Source organism: Cherax quadricarinatus, chromosome 44 (assembly GCF_038502225.1).
Source record: "Cherax quadricarinatus isolate ZL_2023a chromosome 44, ASM3850222v1, whole genome shotgun sequence".
Taxonomy (NCBI): Eukaryota; Metazoa; Arthropoda; class Malacostraca; order Decapoda; family Parastacidae; genus Cherax; species Cherax quadricarinatus.
In genome coordinates, this window is record NC_091335.1 from 8,249,262 (window position 1) to 8,269,261 (window position 20,000).

The window sequence follows — 20,000 nt, forward strand, 5'->3', positions numbered from 1 at the left end:
CTTCGTACACAAATCTAGAGGTTATTTTCTGAAATATTAACCAGTAATGTCACCACTATCATAATTATAAGTTATTAAAGGGATAACCATGAGCATAGATTTCTTCCCGCACTTCCCTTCCTGCCCTAGAAGAAAAACAGAATGCAGATGTAATATACACAGACTTTGCAAAAGGCTTTGACAAGTGCGATCATGACGTAATAGCGCACAAAATACGTGCTGAAGGAATAACTGGTAAAGTGGGGAGATGGATCTTCAACTTTCTAACCAATCGAAAACAACAGTGGTCAACAGAGTTAAGTATACTACAAATTCTAATCATTCAGTAGAGCGGAAAAATAATGTGAGGGACCCGGGAGTGGTAATGTCTGAGGATCTCACTTTCAAGGATCACAACAGTGCCATGATCACAACTGCAAAGAAAACAATAGATTAGTTAATGAGAACGTTCAAAACAAGAGATACCAAGCCAATGATGATCCTTTTCAAATCACTTGTTCTCTCTAGGCTGGAATACTGCTGTACATTAACATCTCCGTTCAAAGCAGGTGAAATTGCAGATCTAGAGAGTGTACAGAGATCCTTTACTGCACGTATAAGTTCTATCAAACATCTCAACTACTGGGAACGCTTGGAAGCACTTGACTTGTACTCGCTGGAACGCAGGCGAGAGAGATATATCATAATCTACACTTGGAAAATCCTAGAAGGAATGGTCCCGAATCTGCACACAGAAATCACTCCCTACGAAAGTAAAAGACTGGGCAGGCGATGCAAAATACCCCCAATGAAAAGTAGGGGCGCCATTGGTACACTAAGAGAAAACACCATAAGTGTCCGGGGCCCAAGACTGTTCAACAGCCTCCCACCATGCATAAGGGGAATTACCAATAGGCCCCTGGCTGCCTTCAAGAGGGAGCTGGACAGATACTTAAAGTCGGTGCCGGATCAGCCGGGCTGTGGTTCGTACGTTGGACTACGTGCGGCCAGCAGTAACAGCCTGGTTGATCAGGCCCTGATCCACCGGGAGGCCTGGTCGTAAACCGGGCCGCGGGGGAGTTGATCCCCGAAATACCTTCCAGGTAGACTCCAGGCAGGTGTATATAATCGTGTATCTCTCCCGCCTGCCTTCCAGGGAGTACAGGTTCAGGAACTTCAAGCGCTCCCAGTAATTGAGGTGTTTTATCTCCGTTATGCGTGCCGTGAAGGTTCTCTGTACATTTTCTAGGTCAGCAATTTCACCTGCCTTGAAAGGTGCTGTTAGTGTGCAGCAATATTCCAGCCTAGATAGAACAAGCGACCTGAAGAGAATCATCATGGGCTTGGCATCCCTAGTTTTGAAGGTTCTCATTATCCATCCTGTCATTTTTCTAGCAGATACGACTGATACAATGTTGTGGTCTTTGAAGGTGAGATCCTCTGACATTATCACTCCCAGGTCTTCTACATTAGTTTTTCGTTCTATTGTGTAGTTGGAATTTGCTTTATACTCCGATATAGTTTTAATTTCCTCATGATGTCCATATCGGAGAAATTGAAATTTCTCATCATTGAACTTCACATTGTTTTCTGCGGCCTATTTAAAGATTTGGTTGATGTCCGCTTGGAGATTTGCAGTGTCTTCGATGGATTACACTGTCATGCGCAAAGGAGGACACGGTGCTGTGTCTTACATCTCTGTGTATGCCAGATATGAGGATGGAGCGAGTACTGTGCCTTGTGGAACAGAGCTTTTCACTGTAGCCGCCTCAGACTTTACTCTGTTTACTACTACTCTTTGTGTCCTGTTTGTTAAGAAATTATAGATCCATCTACCAACTTTTCCTGCTATTCCTTTATCACGCATTTCGTTTGCTTTTACACCATGGTCACACTTGTCAAAGGTTTTTGCAAAGTAACAATATCAATACATAATCAACAGGTTTTTTTTTCTGCTGGATACACTACACTTGCTGTTCCTGCCTATTAACTAGCAGCACAATACGGGTGTACCAATCTGTTAAATTCCTTCAACTGTGGAAACAAATAAGTCTAGATGGGATACATCTGGTGAATCAACCAGTCATCCAAACAGCCAGTTCGTTTCCATAAGTGTTACAGTACGTCAATTTCTAAATGATCCAAGAAGCAACCAAAAGTAAATAAGTATTTTAGATAAGGCTGAGGTACTGATTATCGCGCTTACTACTGTCTTCTGTACATATTTCCCCAGTCTTCAGAGTATGTCCATATATTGTATTGATAAAGCCACTGGATGGCGAAAAGTTGACGAAGTAAAAATACTCAGATATTGCACACGTGTTTTATTCATCAAGGTTGAGATAACTTGTACATTTAGTAACGTGTATTTATGTAAAGCTAAACGACAAGTCATACAAACGGGAGAATAACTTCAGGCAGTGGGGAACACATACCTGGAGGGTATTCTACCTGGAGGTCATTGTTTCAGTAATTGGAAACACCGGGTTGCTGAGGGAGTAGCATAGCAGCCATCTAGTGACCGTGGACATAAAATGAAAAAGTCGGCATTCTTTTTTTTTTTTTCAAGGCAATATTGCAAATGATGCTGCACTTAACATTTCATAACGTCTTGTAAAAGCGGAACAAACACTGGTTCAAGTATTGGCCATGAAAGGATATATTCTGAAGAAGTTAGATGCCATGCTAAGACTGGAGACTAGTGCTGTTTAAACCACACCAAACACCAATGTGGGTCATCAACGTTTACACTCAGTAGCCCAGGCTAAACTTTCTCTAGGAAAAAATGAAGTAGGCTGGTGTTAGTGTCAAGAACTGAGAGCCGAGTGGCTGGGGCAATCCTTCTCCAACTCACTATGATGCACCCATGTTGCCTTACTTGGCTTACTGCTGGCACAACTCACGCTCAACAACAATTCAACTTGCATCTTGGAATGCAACCCGTCCTCACACGGTACATAAACATATTTATTCACGACGAATTATGTGACACGTGTCTCTTCCTGTCATCTTTGATAGAGTTTCCAGAGTTTTCCCTGTTCCCGGAGCCTAGCCTACGGCCAACCTCCATTCCATTTCTCCCGTAAATGGGGCAGCGCTGTATAAACCTTCGGGTTCAGCGCTTAACTAATAATAATCCTGTAAATGGGATAGACCATCCTCACAGATGGTAACTCTTGGGTAACAGTACCTCCAGCTCGGCTGGAAAGAAACCTTTGAAACTCTCGTAGCTGCTGAACCTTATTGGAATTTTTGACATCTTTGCTCTACTAAAGTCTCCCAGCTCAGCCCAAATGATTTCAACATTATGAACTCCTTCCAGCGTAATGGAATATGATAGGGAAACAGCTTTTGTTCCCACTATGTAACTATCATATAGACTGAAGCAGCAGCACACTGCTGTTAAGTGTATCCAGTTTTGTTAAAGAAATCCCCTGTTGAGGTAATTTGTTTATGGACGATTACTTGTACGTAAATATAGGGTAATTTAAAATCGACCTAACCAACAAAACTAATATTTACTTACTGTGTCTTACAGCTTTTATAAATTAACGCACTTTAATGATTAAAAAATACGAACGTTGTAATTTGAGGAGGGGTTGCAGCACAACTCAACCCACATGTTGGAATACGAGCCATTTAATGTCATACCGGTGAGTCTAGTGTGGTGTGAGGGCCATTCACTCCTTCCCTACACCTCGGGCAACCTTCCTTTTCCACCAGCCCTCGGCGGCGTGGGAACGTGCAGAGGAAGGCGTCAAGGTGAGGATAATAAAAAAGCCCACAGGCTAACTACTGCAGTGACTAAGATGGACGACAACCCAGTCACATATACTTCAAATCTATAGCTCAATGGTTCAGATTTATGCTGACAATTGGAGGCACGCGGGTTCGATTCCCAGACAAGTCTCCTTATATCCAATGCCCCTGGTTACCCGGGTTACACCAGGGTGTTGGTTCACTGTTGTGGGCTGGGCTTTGAAATGAGCAGAAGAATAACAGTTCTGCCTGTAAACTGAACTATGTAAAAAAAGTTCCAACCTGGCGGTCCCCACTCATACTCTACATAACAGTACCACCTTCGTAGCTCCTAGGCACAAGTACATCTGGCAGTCATACTTGTTTAACATTACCATGTTTCATTACTGTTATTGATCCAATATTATATTACGAAGGGAGAAGAAGGTTAAGAGGAAAAGAGGGCGGATGCTAGCAATGAGCGTCATTAAATCCCCCGTCTACCCTTCCCCCCCACTACCATCATCAGTGCCTCCTCCCTCGCTATTATTCTCTTTCCCACACCCCATCCGGTGCACTAGTTCAGGCCATGACATACAACAACAAACACTCGGTAACGAATACCCAGTAACCGCTCTTAAAAATTCCGAGGTATATCCGTTTCCACGTCAACATCATTGCATGTCGCTCAAAAGTAATCATGGATGAGACGAATGTAATTTACGCATAAAACTAGTTATTATGGATAAACGACAAATCTAAGTATATTATTTTGCAAACATATTTACATTATTGTGAGTGTTTCTGCAATAATGACCTTTCCTAGTCAGCAAACACGCTGACATGTCTGCAGATACCAGGCATCCTAGGGATCATCCCTCCCTCCCTGCCCACACAACCCCCTACACCAAGTGGCCATGACCTACACGGGTTTCTTCTTCAGCCCCAAAATAGTTTCCCCATCCTTGGCCCTAAAATAGTTCCCCAACCCACAAGTTTTCCCGCCCTAATGAACCAAAGCTTTATATAATACACACACTATCTCTCAGTCCACAGCATGATTCGAACCTAGAAGTAAAGCAGTACTTTACCACACAGCCAGATTCCCGAAAAATGTGTGCCTAACATCGGGTAGGAGTCGAAGCGGGAGTCTGGCTGTGTGGTAAAATACTGCGTAATCTGATGCCTGGTTTGGAATAAGAGAGAGAGAAAGAGTAAGAGAGAGAAAGAGAGAGAAAGAGAAAGAGAAAAAGAAAAAAAAAGAGAGAGAGAGAGAGAGAGAGAGAGAGAGAGAGAGAGAGAGAGAGAGAGAAAGAGAGAGAGAGAGAGAGAGAAAGAGAGAGAGAGAGAGAGAAAGAGAGAGAAAGAGAGAGAAAGAGAGAGAAAGAGAAAGAGAGAGAAAGAGAAAGAGAAAGAGAGAGAGAGAGAGAGAGAGAGAGAGAGAGAAAGAGAGAAAGAGAGAGAGAGAGAAAGAGAGAAAGAGAAAGTGTGTGAGTGTGTGTACTCACCTATTTGTGGTTGCATGGGTCGAGTCACAGCTCCTGGCCCCGCCTCTTCGCTGAGTGTGAGTGTGTGTGTGTGTGTGTGTGTGTGTGTGTGTGTGTGTGTGTGTGTGTGTGTGTGTGTGTGTGTGTAATAGGCAACATTTACGATTTTGGCTTAAATAGCAACGCACTTCTTGCCGAATAAGTCAAGCGAAAATTTGTGTATGCAATAAGTTGGCAAAAATCATTCTGAACCTAACGAAAAAAAATATTTCATTGTGTTTGTGTATTATTAAATTATTGTGAACTCGTCTAAAATATATTTAGTTGAATTAGGATAGATTATATTGCGCTTATAATAAGATTAGATAAGCTTTCCAAAGTTCTTTTGGTACAAAACTAATTTTTTACATTAACAAATGAAAAAAATATATCTTTAAACGTACAAGAGAAAATTTTAGAAAAGCCGATTTTAAGTGAGTTTACTAATTGACTAGTTTTACCTATTCGGCACGACATATATTATGCACAAATCGCGAACAACGATACAAGATGCAAAACAATCACGGGGTGTTTTGCATCTTGTTGCAACACATCAGGAGCTTGCAGTGTTGCAAAAAGAGGTCCAAGCAAATACGCTGTGTAAGTTTCCTCTGAACTTATTTGCTTGCACCTCTTTCTGCAACATTCAAGCTCCTGATGTGTTGATTGCAACACGAAAGGCCTAGAGCTATCATTCAAGTCCCCCAGAGGTTGTTTTGCATCTTGTATCGCTTGTTCGTCATTTTTCAATTATAATTAATATATATATATATATATATATATATATATATATATATATATATATATATATATATATATATATATATATATATATATATATATATATATATATACACACACACACAATGTCGTGCCGAATGGGTAAAACTGGTCAATTAGCAAGAACTCATTTAAATGAAGTCCTCTCTAAAATTTTCTCTACGTTTAAAGACGTATTTTTTTCATTTATGTTAATGTTAAAATTAATAATTTTGTACCCAAAAACCTCAGAGATCTTACCTAACCTTATTATAACAAGCGCAATTTAATTTAGCCTAATCCAACTAAATATATTTTAGACAAGTTTACAATAATTTAGTAATAAACTATTTTTTTTTTTTGGTTAGGTTCAGAATGATTTACGCGAAATTACTGCATACACAAATTTTAGCTTACCTTATTCGGCAAGAAGTGTGTTGCTATTTAAGTGAAAATCGCAAGTTTTACATATTCGGCACGACACACAATATAAAATAGTTTTTTAGTTTTTTAATCCCCTGAATATCATAGGGAGGAAGGTGGGGGACGTAGTAAATCATGATTCCCAGTGACAGTTAAGACGTCTCTCTTAATTCATGCATTATTAATATAGTTATTAAGGCAATACGGTAACTCACTGCTCTGGGCAGTAACATACAGATGAAATGACATGAAGTATTGCAGACAACTTATCTTAATGTTTATTAATTATTGGAGTGTCATGGTGAGTGATCAATACACAACTAAGGCGGCAGATGTTTGATCATCAAATATTGTACAGTATGACGGACAGACAGCTGACACATTTAATTATGTGCTAACTATAACAACTTGTGCTGATTAATAATTCACTTTATATTAGTGTCTTATGGACGTTATTAACTCGCATTTCAACTACAATCCTCAAATGTGCTGAAGGCTTGTATTTATTTTTACAAGTGATCAGGATACCTTTATCCCTAATTACAAATCGTTCGAATAACCTCCAGGTAACCTCCAGGTAACCAGGTAATCCCACATTCGGCAGGACTATGATTACTATAAATCCTAACGTAATCTAGTATCCTAATCACAATCAATCAATCACCTGGAAGGCAATTAATTATAGCGTCTCCCTTGTAATTATGATCATTAATGATGTCACATTTGTATTAATCAGTTAATCAACAGCTGGTGACTATATTACTTACAATAATAGTGAGACTAACAACTATCTGGAGTTGATTTCGGGGTCCCAGACCAAGCTGTTGATACCAGCAGTACGTAGCCTAACATACACAACAGCCCGGCTGATCAGGAACTAATCTGAACTTATCACACCCTCTTTTTGAAGATTACCTTGAGTTTGTTGACGATGTAAAACTAATAAGAATACGAACAGAGGAGAACAATGACAAATTTCTGGAGACCTTAACAGACTGCTCCTGTGGTCAAACAAGTGGCTTTCCGAGTTAATCCAAACAAATGAAAGGCCACATGATTTGGAGAAAATGAGGGCAGACCGGACACACACGGTGCAGCATGGACTGAAAGAAACTACAAAGATCAGAGAGTGAAAAGTACAGGGAGGTAAATATAACACTAAATATATCGCCAGAATTACATGTAAATCGTATAACGTTTGCGACATGTGCAAGATTGGCAAAATTCTCAACAGCATTCAGGAACTTCAACAAAGAATCTTTCAGAACTTTATACATAAGACACATTATGCCAATCACTGAGTACGCGGCCTGACACGGAGTCCACGCCTGCTCAAGTACTTGCACTAGCTGGAAAAGGTTCAAATGTCTGCAGCCAGACTACTTCCAGAAATGAAGGTAATGCACTATATTTAAAGGTTGACCGAAATAAACCTGGTCGCCTTGACAGAGTAAGACAAGAGTGTTCATGATTACTACATACAAAATCCTAAGTAACTGATAGGGCAGACGGGAGAAAACTTTTAATTAAGAGTGCCAAATCAATGGGACACAGGTGGAAGCTGATGGCACAGAGCAGATATGATAAGGCCCGAAATTAGAGATATCGATCACAGTTTACAAGAGGCAGGGCCAGGAGATGAACCTTGACCTCCCATAAACACAATCGATCACAGTAGTACAGGCGGAGCTAGGAGCTGAGCATCGACCCTTCTTCCTCCCAACAAATCAGTGAGTACACAACCCCACACCTACCTGATGTAGTTCCAACTGTTGAATAGGCTGCTTCTGTTTCGCTGCCTGATGCCATTGTAGGTGATGATTGCGTTGCTGATGTTTCTGGTGAAGTTTCTGCTGGTGGTGTTGAGCATGCTGTTGGAGGTTGTCGAGTTGGTGTTGACTATACTGGGTAGGGAAAGTGCTACTTTGCTGTGGATTCTGGAGGGAATCTCTGGACTGAAAACTCTGTTGCCGTTGACTTTGGCTAGTAACTTGAGCGAGTCTCGGGCAGTTTCTTTGAAGTTGAGAGGAGCCCGGAGAGGATTCATTTTTTTCTAACTGATATTGAGTTGAAGCTAGCTGGGAACTGTTAGAGAGCTGTTGTTGAGCTTTACTTAAATGTGGGTGCTCCCTGAGATGCTGCTGCTGCTTTCCCACGTGGGACTGAGGGTGATGGAAGTAAAACTGTTGCAGCCTGTGTGATCTCGAGTCTACAGAACCATAACCACTTTCTTGGCTGGTGGCATCAGTGTCGCGTGTAAGAGTGGTGGTGCGCGGGTGCACTTGCTGTGGTGGTGACAGCTTTTTACCCTCCTTCAGCACGTCATGGATGACAGGTGCACGTGCAGGCACTCCTGGGACGTGAGGGGGAGGAGTTAGGGCGTGGGGGGGCATGCGAGGGCTGGTGTGGGTGGAACCAGCACCACTACTACTGGCGGAAGACGAGGAAAGTTCTCCCCTGCGATACTTTACCCCAAGTACCCTCGCTACCTCCCGAATCTTCTGCAGCTGGACACTGATGTCGCTCATAGCATCACGATCAAAGGTTGCGGCGGAAGTGGAAGCAGTGGAACGCAGAGTGGAGGTGGGTGAGCCCCAGGAGAGTCCTCCGCCCTCCAACACGTCGGGCACGCTCGTGTTGAGGGCTCGTCGGGACAACGAGGCGGCACTGCTGTTACTCACCTCAAGAAGTGACGAGAGGGAACTGTTACGCTGACGGGGGGGTCGCGGTGGTGGCTCCAGCAAGTCCGGTACACTCGTGTTGTGTTTAGTTCTCTCGTGAGTTCTCCGGGCGTGGGCATTAATGATGTCGAAGTTTTCGTAGAGGGGCTCGGTGAGGTCATCGAGGCTGCGAGTGACTACTGGGTGGTGGCGAGGAATACTGGCCTCCTCATCCAGTAGATCAGACAATTCATCCAGAGAGCGACACGACCGTAGTCGTCCACGCATCATGTTATTCTCATACTCGAGGGAGTGGGCATGGTTATTGACCGCGGTGACGGGCACTGCACGAGCAGCCATCATCGTTCGGGCAGCAGCAGCTTCCAGACGTGACGCCCGTGTCATCCACTGCTCCTCGCAACGATTGCTACCCCTAAGGTCTACAGGAGGTACTACTTTATCACGCACCCGTGACGGTTTACAGGGCAGGATGCCCACATAAGCTAATTGGTTTGACTTAGATTGAGTATTGGTGCCAAAAGGCTCTTTGGTGCGATGATGCCCACTAGTGTCTTTGGTGCGATGGTGACTATGGTGGAGGTGGCGAGGGTGGGTGTGGGCGGTAGGCGGTGGATGGTGCTGGGTCAATCGTTCATGGGGTAGTTCCAGGCTTTTCCCAGTTCTAAGGAGCGGCCCCCGCGGATGTCCACTTCCCATGACACTCCTGCTGGATGCAGGATACACACCATGACGATCTGTGGTCGCTGCTGGAACTCTTCTAGATCCACCTGACGACCTACTGTCGTCTTCGTTGATGCGGTATCGTTCATCCAAAGATGAGATATTCTGCTGGTGTCTGGGGGGATGTAGCCGTCGTGACCTGTGGCGAGGGTCACTGGCAAGACCTCTATTGCCGGGGGCGACGGGGTCTTGCTGTTGCTGCACCTGAGGCTGAGGAATCTTCACACGCCCACTGCTATTGCTGTCCGCAGGCGTGTAGGGCGGAGGGTAGGAATACTTGATGGTTTTAGTGGGTGGGGAGAAGGCACTAGAAGGTCCGTGATTAAGGGCAGCGTGAGCGGTCTTAAGAGTGGTCGTGGGCGGGTAAGGTGGTGGTGGGTCCTTGATAGACGCCGTGTCATGACTAGTGAGACTACTGGGCTGTGAAGATGTGAGATCATAATATTCGGTGATAGCGTGGTAGATGTGGTGGTGGGGAAACCCCTGAGGGAAGAAGTGATGGTGGTGAGAGACCCGCGGGGGAGAGTATGGGGGAGGGGGTTCAGAACTCGGAGAAGGAAGCACTACCTCGCCCCACCCTCCCTGCCCACTCTCGCTTAGGTACACCATACTATAACTTAAGATTTTCCTCCCCACTTATTTACATGTTAAAAAAAATTTCAATTATCAGAAATATTCAACGTCATTGTTGATATTAATAAAGATTGTTTGCACAATTCGTCAGCTATCGTGCTGAATAATCACAGAAAACCCTTTAAATTCATAATCAACACATATTAACTTTCTTCAGAGATAATCATCTCATGTACCACAAAATTTACCTAAACAATTTCACTGGTATCTTATAGTTCACACATTCTGTTCGAGACCAAAAATTCCAAGGGATCTAGGAAACGCCAGAAGTGTAACCAACAGGACTACGAAGCACCATAACACAACAAGAGCCCCAGCAGGAGCGACCGCTACGCGTACATCCACACACTAGCACGGCTGTGGAACGACTGCCCTCCCACCCTACTCATCCTTATTGTCAAGCTCCGCCCTCTCTACTCCCAACACTTGAGTACCGTAATTGAAATATAAACACTGCACGAATACTTTTACACCAAGGTCACAAAACATTATACAAATTTAATATTAATCTTAGAAGCTACCGTATCCAGGGGCCGACATGATGCCCAAGTCGACATCAATAAATTAATTTCCAATAAACAAGTAAACCTGTCACTTGTAACTTCTTTAAATGACAACGATAAATTTATAGAACACTAGTTTTATTAAACTAGAACCCTATATCTCTGTGCTTGGCAGTAATAGTGAAATTACTGTACACTAATTACAAAATTTCCTAGCTGATATTGGAGGGAGGGAGGGAGGGGGAGAGAGAGAGAGAGAGAGAGAGAGAGAGAGAGAGAGAGAGAGAGAGAGAGAGAGAGAGAGAGAGAGAGAGAGAGAGAGAGAGAGAGAGAGAGAGAGAGATGCACCTCAATTCCTCGGTGTTGTTTGTAGGAGTTCCTCCTATACTGACTGCTTTCATGCTCTTGCTGACACTCGTGATGCAACACCACCACCACTCCAAGCATTAAAAACACTGATCTTATTTATCTTAAGCCCGTCATTTATTTTAGGGACTGATACCAAAGTATCGAATTCTAATTATATACAGATACCAGAGTGTCGAATTAAAATTATATACTCATATCAAAATATCGAAGTAGATGGTAGATAACATTATTTAAATTTTCAGCAGCAAAAAAAAAAAAAAAGTGAATGTCTGAATTATCTTTACCAAAGATAAGATAAACATAGGCGTGCCTCAAATTGTCCATTTGTGTTTCTTAGCACGAGAGCAATTCCAGTATCTCAAAGCAACATACTAAAGAACAAGATAAAAGTCGTCACTATGTGGCAAAAACCACCCTTAAAAAACTCACCCAAAGTGGTCAGGCCACTTAACCTTTCTTACCCCTCTCTTCCTGTGTACTCACAATCTTCCTTCACTGGTCTATCCTATCCCAATCCTTCCCCTCCCCATTCTTGCCCTCGATCTTATGGCCAAACAACAACTAGGGAATGGCTTAGAGCAAGGCTACCACAGTAGGGGGTCGGTAAGCCTATTTACCAGCTTAACACTAACAAACAAATATTTCGGTTGAGTAAACCATCTCTGAGAGAAAACTGCAATTCTCTGTACTCTCCAAGAGCGTCTTACGGGCAGCCGAGATTATATCTAACGGGATTAGTGTTGATCTTTCATCCTGTGAAACAAAGGATGAGAAACCTAAATACAATGTTTTGATCTCTACATATACAACACTGTTTTTCGCATAAGTACACGTACAATGTGTTCGTGAATTTTGCTATGTTAAATTAATGAATGAATAACTACTAATAGTTTTAATATTAAGAGAATTGGTAACTCGCCGCATTCCTCCCCTCCCTCCCCACCAACACAAAAACACCCCCCCCCTCCACCCAGCCTCTCCCATGCAATATCTCTTGTTGTGTACTATTATGAACATTATCATATTCCTAAGCCTTTAACAATATAAAAATCAAACTGAGTGTATAATCAGTAATAAATAAGAATCAATAATTCTGCGACTTATATATTGACTTTGAACTGATTAGAGATATTTGTTCCTTCTCATGTACCACGTGTCCAGCATGACCTTACCACAGCACACTATGACACGTCCCATGCCAGGCTCGCCAATGTGTGTCCCACCCTGAGGCCGCTAACATTAAGCTGGAGGATTAAAGAAAGCTACACCGACCCGATCCTCTCAAGTTTAACCATGACTAGTTACCTTACATGAATGTGTGATATTTACTATCCTTTAATGTCATTCATGTTATTTTTGTCGGACACACATTCTCTAATTTTTGAGTTTATGAGGTCCACAATGCATTTTAATTTAAAAAATACGTACTGATTCACTATTATTTCTACTAACACTGTAATTTCTAAGACACTGAACGCCATAGAACCATATATATTGTTGCAGCAGAAGCTGCAGTAGTATATTAAAATACACAATACACAAATAACCCGCACATAAAAGAGAGAAGCTTACGACGACGTTTCGGTCCGACTTTGACCATTTACAAAGTCACACCGTTATATATTAAAATATTTCCATACATTAGTCTGTGATTATTATTTAAAATAACTAGATTCTTATAGTTTATACAGTACCTCATTTTTTTTATTTTTTGGAGATTTATGAGCCATTAATGGTACGTGTAATAAACAGCGCCCAAACAGGAAGAGAAAAGCCCGTGGTGTTAAATTCACACATTCATAACAGTTTACCTATACCATATAGGCGACGTTATCGACAAGGCAATTAGTACGAATTTAATGTAAAATTTATAATTGGGGATAATATCTAAAGGGATTTGCAGCTGTGAAGTGAAAACTGTCAACATTGCAAAAGTAATTTCAATAATATTGTGAAGTACAATCAAATGGCTATCAATTACAATGCGTATTTCAAACGAAGTTGGATTCACTTCAAATATTTAACTTGAGAAATGAGAACTTTGTTAGGAAGGTGTTTCTTTACAGTTAGAGGTCTGTAAGTAGAAGTTGCGTCACATTTTAATATACAGTGAGGTAGTACATATAAATAAGATTGCACACACACACAGTACACATTGTGTACGAGTAGGGTCGTTGTTGCCATTGTGTTCCCGCCCGCATGTATTTGTATCCAGGTCTCAACCCAGCTAGGAATACTTGTTCTTTCCTTAAGGGTACGAAGGACCCGCTAACATTAACTTTATTAATAACTGATTCAACTTGTAAAATGTTTACTGAATACGAGGACTGATACTAGTATGGTACCTGGAGTATATACCCTGGCTACAAGTTTCATGAACAACGAAAAAAAGGTTTTGATTTTTTATACTGCAACATGTTTAGACTAATATGGAAAACTGTGTTGCAAAAAATGTAATTGCGTTTGCATGATAGTAGGAAGGCTAGTTGAATTTACGGATATGATATAAAATACATTAAAAGAAGAATATGGAAACAGAAAAGGGTAAAGACAAAAATAAAATAAAAATGTGCAATAAAAGAAACAGTATTAGACTGCAATATATGTATGTTCATCCAAGTTCATCTGTTTGTGACAAAGTCCATTGCATGGGCGAAACGTAATCACTGAAGGATAAATTTTATACATTTGTCTTTCTCCCTCGAGTATTTCTTTCTAGCAGGATCCTATTATTGCCCACATTTCCCCATACACTCAGGTGAATACGTAAGAAGTCATCACTTAAATTACCGATAACATGATTAAAAATGTAGAACAATAAAAGAATATACAAGTGTGAGTTGTTTGTAGAAGTTTATCAGAAAATATAAAGAAATATTTTTGTTTTAGGTTTTTCTCAACCAAACTGACCCAGAGGTAGATGCCTTGCACCTTTAAAGCTCGGTACTAATGCTCGTCGTAAAAACTAGCCTCTGCTGCCTGGACCAATCAACCTCTTTATCACCCCTGACACTTTCGCTTTACTGACTTTGCCAATCTTCACACTTTTTTTTTTATTCTCTTTTCCACTGGGATGAGTAATGCTTCTCTTCACCTGATACACCCGTGTAAGCGCGTGCGTGAGTGCATGCACTCTTATTTGCCCCAGAGTCTTAGCCTCTTAAGACTGGCATCACAAGTTTCCTTCCATGTGGATGCTGTTATACGTGCGGGTGAGAGATTTGGGAGGAAATGTAATATAAATTGTTAAATGCAAGGAGACGCCATAGCCACTGCCAACATCTGCGGCCTATTCAACCGTAACAAACGTTGAGTTAAAGATAAAATTGGATCACTACACTTGCAAAGTGTCAGATCAACCACGCTATGACGACTGTGGGGGCAAGATGGCCGATACCAGCAACACCGTGATTAAACATGCGCTCATCAACGAATTACTACTTTCATGTGAGAGCTCTAAACCCGTAAGTCATACAGCACTTGAGGAAAGGGAAGCATTCGTTTTCGATCCAATGACGCGGGGTCAGGTCCAATTCCTTGGATCAACAACCCCTCAACAGTGCCAAGGAACCTCCCTTCAGGGGCCTCGACAGGGCCTCTACAAGAGAGGCCTAGTAGGGTAGGAAAGCCCTCGACATCTGTCACGGGTGTATCAAAAGTCACTGGTTGATTATTTTATTATCAGCTTGCGGGGGATCGAGTCTCCGCTACCTCTTGTTTAATTAATGATGCACACACAGCAAATTCAGCAGTTTCCAGTGTCTCCGCATGAACCACAGTAATCACATCCTTGACACGTGGAAGCAGCAGTGTCTGGAGAATGCTCAACCACTGCTATCATCGAATTTAGGAAGGAAGAGCTTGCTCACTTTCCTTCATTAAGTAAGGAAAACACTCCAGTTATCAGTAGTCATTACTTCAAGGAGCCCGTCCACCTTAGTTATCTCCAGTGCAGGAAGAACGCTCACTTACCTCCTCAGCCAGGTACCAAGTAACAATATGAGAAGTTAATTTTCAAACTCACTGTCATGACATTCGTAGTATAACGGTTGCCACTCTTTAGCAAGACATGTAAGCGATATATATCAGCACAGTTAGCGTAACTAACTCTTCTGGTTAATACCAAAGCATCCCGTCCAAAATTGACTACAGGTGTAGATATCTCACTAAGTGTCACGGTGCTGTGAAGTCACCATAATAACAATCACACAGTGCTGCTGCCTCTCAATCTTCAGATGACGTTTCTTTTATAAATTTTCTCACTAAAATTTCTGCAAACTAAATTTCACGGAACTAATTCAGACCTGATTGTCTAAAAAAGCATCACGTCTAGCTTTTGTAAAATACAGAATACTAATGATCATCAGTTCTTGTCTAACTTGCACCCTACCCATACGATTTTAACAAGTACCCCTTTGCGGTAACATTAAGGGACACCTGGCAAACTATAGAATTATACATTATCACAATTACATATAATGGCATATTCAGCACATGTACATGCGGAGTGATAAAACGGTACCAGTGCTACTACTGTGAGTACACGTTGAGTGATAGCACGGTACCAGTGCTACTACTGTGAGTACATGTTGAGTGATAGCACGGTACCAGTGCTACTACTGTGAGTACACGTTGAGTGATAGCACGGTACCAGTGCTACTACTGTGAGTACACGTTGAGTGATAGCACGGTACCAGTGCTACTACTGTGAGTACACGTTGACCGAGGGTTGAGGACAGAAAACATCTGTAGTGAGGCGAGGTGAGGCATGGCTCTTATGACCTACCCTTTCAAGGTCTACGTGGTTATGAACAGCCGGCAGATGTTACTACCAAGATATGATTTTGGGGCCATGACAGTCCTATGGCGGGAGGTTTGATAAGTTATAACAGATAGGTTTACACATAAACCCAACACTAATCTCGGACTGCGAGCTGCAAGCTCCAACTGACTAGGCCGTCAACCAGGTGGCAAGGCTGCCAGCATGGTACGGTACTACTTTTTTTTTTCGTTTTTCTCGTTCCTGTCAAAAATACCGTGCTGTACTTATTAATGAGAAAAACCTTACCGTACCGGATTCCGTACCGTACAGCCAATCTTTGGAGTCGGGGGGGGGGGGGGATGACCCTGAGAACCATTAAGCTGACATCAGATATTAAGAGGGAGCAGGATATGAACTTCTAATGTAAAAAGAATGGGCGAGATTCTCAAATGTATGCGTTGGTCCAATGTAAGCTCTGTACTTATGCTTTAAGTAGACTACAGTAAATAGGACCTTGTATTCTCTCAAGAGGGTGTTAAGATAGACTGGCACTAAGTTAAGAGTTCGCCTTGGCAGATGTTGCAAACACAAACACATACTTGTACAGTGTTACATCCATCAGTCAGCCAACACTTACCCCTCAGCGCATTTCACCAGGACGTTATAAATAACGTGTTCTCAACACTGTTGATTAATAAGTAAATTATTTTTGGAGGTAGGCTGTGTTACCACCATTAAGAACACTCTTGAGGCGGTAAGTTTAATTAAGAGGTCTGCCTCATCTTTCTCTTATTTTAAAATCAATTACACCATAATTTCTATTCACATAACGAATCCGTGTCGACGATCATAGGACGATGTGGGATGATTGTGGTGGTGGTAGAATTTTCTTTGTCAGGAAAAACGTCTCTTGACGTAGGCTTCAGTCATGATGACCTGCTTAGAAGCAATACAACCGTTAACCGTTAAGGCACCGGATGCTCGACATCCACTGAACCACAATGTATCCTACCTCCAAACACCTTTCAGTGCATGATGTTGTAGTTCCATTAATGTACTAACCAGCAGCCGACAGTGTGGGTGGTGAGGAGGCTGGAGGAGTCAGTAGAACTATAACTAATAATGGTACGACCTCCTTTGACCGTGATGACCTCCTGACGACCCGGAGACTACGATGACCTCAGTTACTAGATACGTAACCTTAAGTGTTTTCTAGCTTCACTAGTATCTCACTACATCAATCATTTTATTACGGATTTCAAAATTAATAATATTTAATACATTGCGTGATAAATTAGACACATGTGCAACTCTTGGGTATCTTTATTGAGGAAACGTTTCGCCACACAGTGGCTTCATCAGTCCATACGTAGGAGAAACTTGAAGAACAGGAGGAGAAAGAGGTAATCAGTCCCTCAACCTTGAGTCGATGTGTTCAGTCCATCAATCTTGAATAGAATACGGCATATGAGCGGAGAAGCAGCTTATAAACCGTATGGCAGGAGAGGTGCAGCAGTCATAGGTGGTGTCACATTTGTTCAATGTGGAAGTAGGTCGTGCCCAAGAATTAGGCAAGCGAAGAATTCCTAAGTATTAAGATCCCAAGAAGTTGCAGTGTCTGACAGATTTGTAGATGAATGGTTCAGAGAACCGACATGTTGATAAATTAGACACATGTGCAACTCTTGGGTATCTTTATTGAGGAAACGTTTCGCCACACAGTGGCTTCATCAGTCCATACGTAGGAGAAACTTGAAGAACAGGAGGAGAATGAGGTAATCAGTCCCTCAACCTTGAGTCGATGTGTTCAGTCCATCAATCATCTCCTGTTCTTCAAGTTTCTCCTACGTATGGACTGATGAAGCCACTGTGTGGCGAAACGTTTCCTCAATAAAGATACCCAAGAGTTGCACATGTGTCTAATTTATCAACTCTCCTTCCGACAGTATTTAAGTCTCCGCACTGTCGCTTGATCTTCAGAGTTCCTGACTATGGCACTGAACTTCTCCAGGCTGAGGGACTGACAACCTCAAATTCTACAACTTCAAGGGTGATGGACTGATTACATCGTCTTCTCTACTGTTCCTGCCTACTTTCTGTATTCGACTGAAGAAGCCTACTGTGTAGGCGAAACGTTTCGGAATAAAGTTGCCTAACTGTTGCCTGTGTGTCTTACCTACCAACCTGTCGGTATTGTATACCATTTTGATGTTCATCTTGTCAGACACTGCAACACATGGCTTCTTGATACAGTAAACACCTTGGACAACCTTTTCATGTGAGAATTGGTGGATCTGAGAGGGACCTGACCTCTCAGTGGCTACATTCTCACTACTACTACTACTCTGCATCTCTCCTTCCGACAGTATTCAAGTCTCCGCACTGTCGCTTGATCTTCATATAGTTCCTGACTATGGAACTGAACTTCTCCAGGCTGAGGGACTGACAACCTCAAATTCTACAACTTCAAGGGTGATGGACTGATTACATCGTCTTCTCTACTGTTCCTGCCTACTTTCTGTATTCGACTGAAGAAGCCTACTGTGTAGGCGAAACGTTTCGGAATAAAGTTGCCTAACTGTTGCCTGTGTCTCTTACCTACCAACCTGTCGGTATTGTATACCATTTTGATGTTCAGGAATAAGTTTAATTGACAGTTATACGGGGCCCCACGAGCACCTACCCCGAAGGTAACGCTGATACACCTACACCAGGAACTACGGTCGCAGTTTCATCTCGTTGGTTTACAGTCAACAGTTTCATGATGCTCTATTTTAGATACTCTAAGGTAATCAGAAAATTACTGCATAAAAGTCACTTAGATTCAGTTTTCAATTTTGGGTGACAATATCTTCCGTCTATCATTCGCTAAATCGTAAACGTGGATTGAAATTCACAGCATTAAATTTAAATAGACTGAGTGGAGAGAGGCGGTAGTGGTAGGATAGGATGACAAGTCTATGAGAGAGAACGCTGGTAGCTTTGAGGGGTCCGGTAATTACTGGTAACAGTAGCTGGCAGAGTCGCCGAGGGTTTAATTAGTGGAGAGACGGATAATGATACCGAGACATCCCTACCTCTATCCCCCATCCACCAGTCTTAACAGTGACGTTGTGGTTCATTACCACCAGCTTACCTATACTTCTCTAAATAATCAATGTCCAATTATATAACGTAATATGCATTTAAACTCAAAATGGGTACAAAGGTATAAATAAATAAATAAATAAATAAATAAAAACTGGCCGATGGATCTTCAACTTTCCATTAAACCGGACCTAAAGACCTCCACACTGAGATGTTCAGTCCCCAGGACACGGTGCTCTCCTTCATTTTCTTTCTCGGTCTTATATTTGACTGAGACAGACACACATCTAAGATAATGATCAAGTTGGACAATGTATACCGCTGACCACTGCAAGGTACCATGTGACGCGTGAAAGGACGAATAGCTTCCAGCTAGCCAAATAGCGGTGCCAGACAACAGGAAGTTTTCCCCCCTCATACCAAGGAAATAAAGGTGTTGAACAGTTTATTCGCTGAATAAACTTCTGCTACAGTTCAAAATTTATATTAATGGTATACAATACGGTCAAGTTCATAAGACGTGTGAAAAACAGTGGCTAGCTTTACTGCCGCAACGTTTCGCTTGTACAGCAGGCTTCCTCAGTCTAGTACAGGCGAATATAATACTGAAGACCACAGAGGTGATCAGGATGTGGTCAGTCTGAGGGACTGACCACCGTGACCTATCTAGTAACCATCCCTACTACAAACCCCCGTCCCATAAGTGCTACTGCTCTCACTAGCATTACCTATCTCAGTCCAGACTCGCCTAAAACATATTAATCTCAAAATTTATGAGCGGTACGTGCAGAGCTTGTGGAAAAAGTAGCACAAGACGACC

At 42.1% G+C, this 20,000-nt stretch overlaps 1 protein-coding gene across 1 annotated transcript in view; it reads right to left on the reverse strand.

The window, feature by feature from the left end:
• LOC128697548 (uncharacterized) overlaps window positions 1–10,814 on the reverse strand; it is a gene marked incomplete at its 3' end in the record, with an annotated part of 42,327 nt that extends 31,513 nt beyond the window's left edge. The window contains 1 exon segment of the mRNA XM_053789315.2: window positions 8,180–10,814. Within this exon segment, the coding sequence (XP_053645290.1) occupies window positions 8,180–10,435 (2,256 nt within the window).
• Between the last annotated feature and the right edge of the window lie 9,186 nt (window positions 10,815–20,000).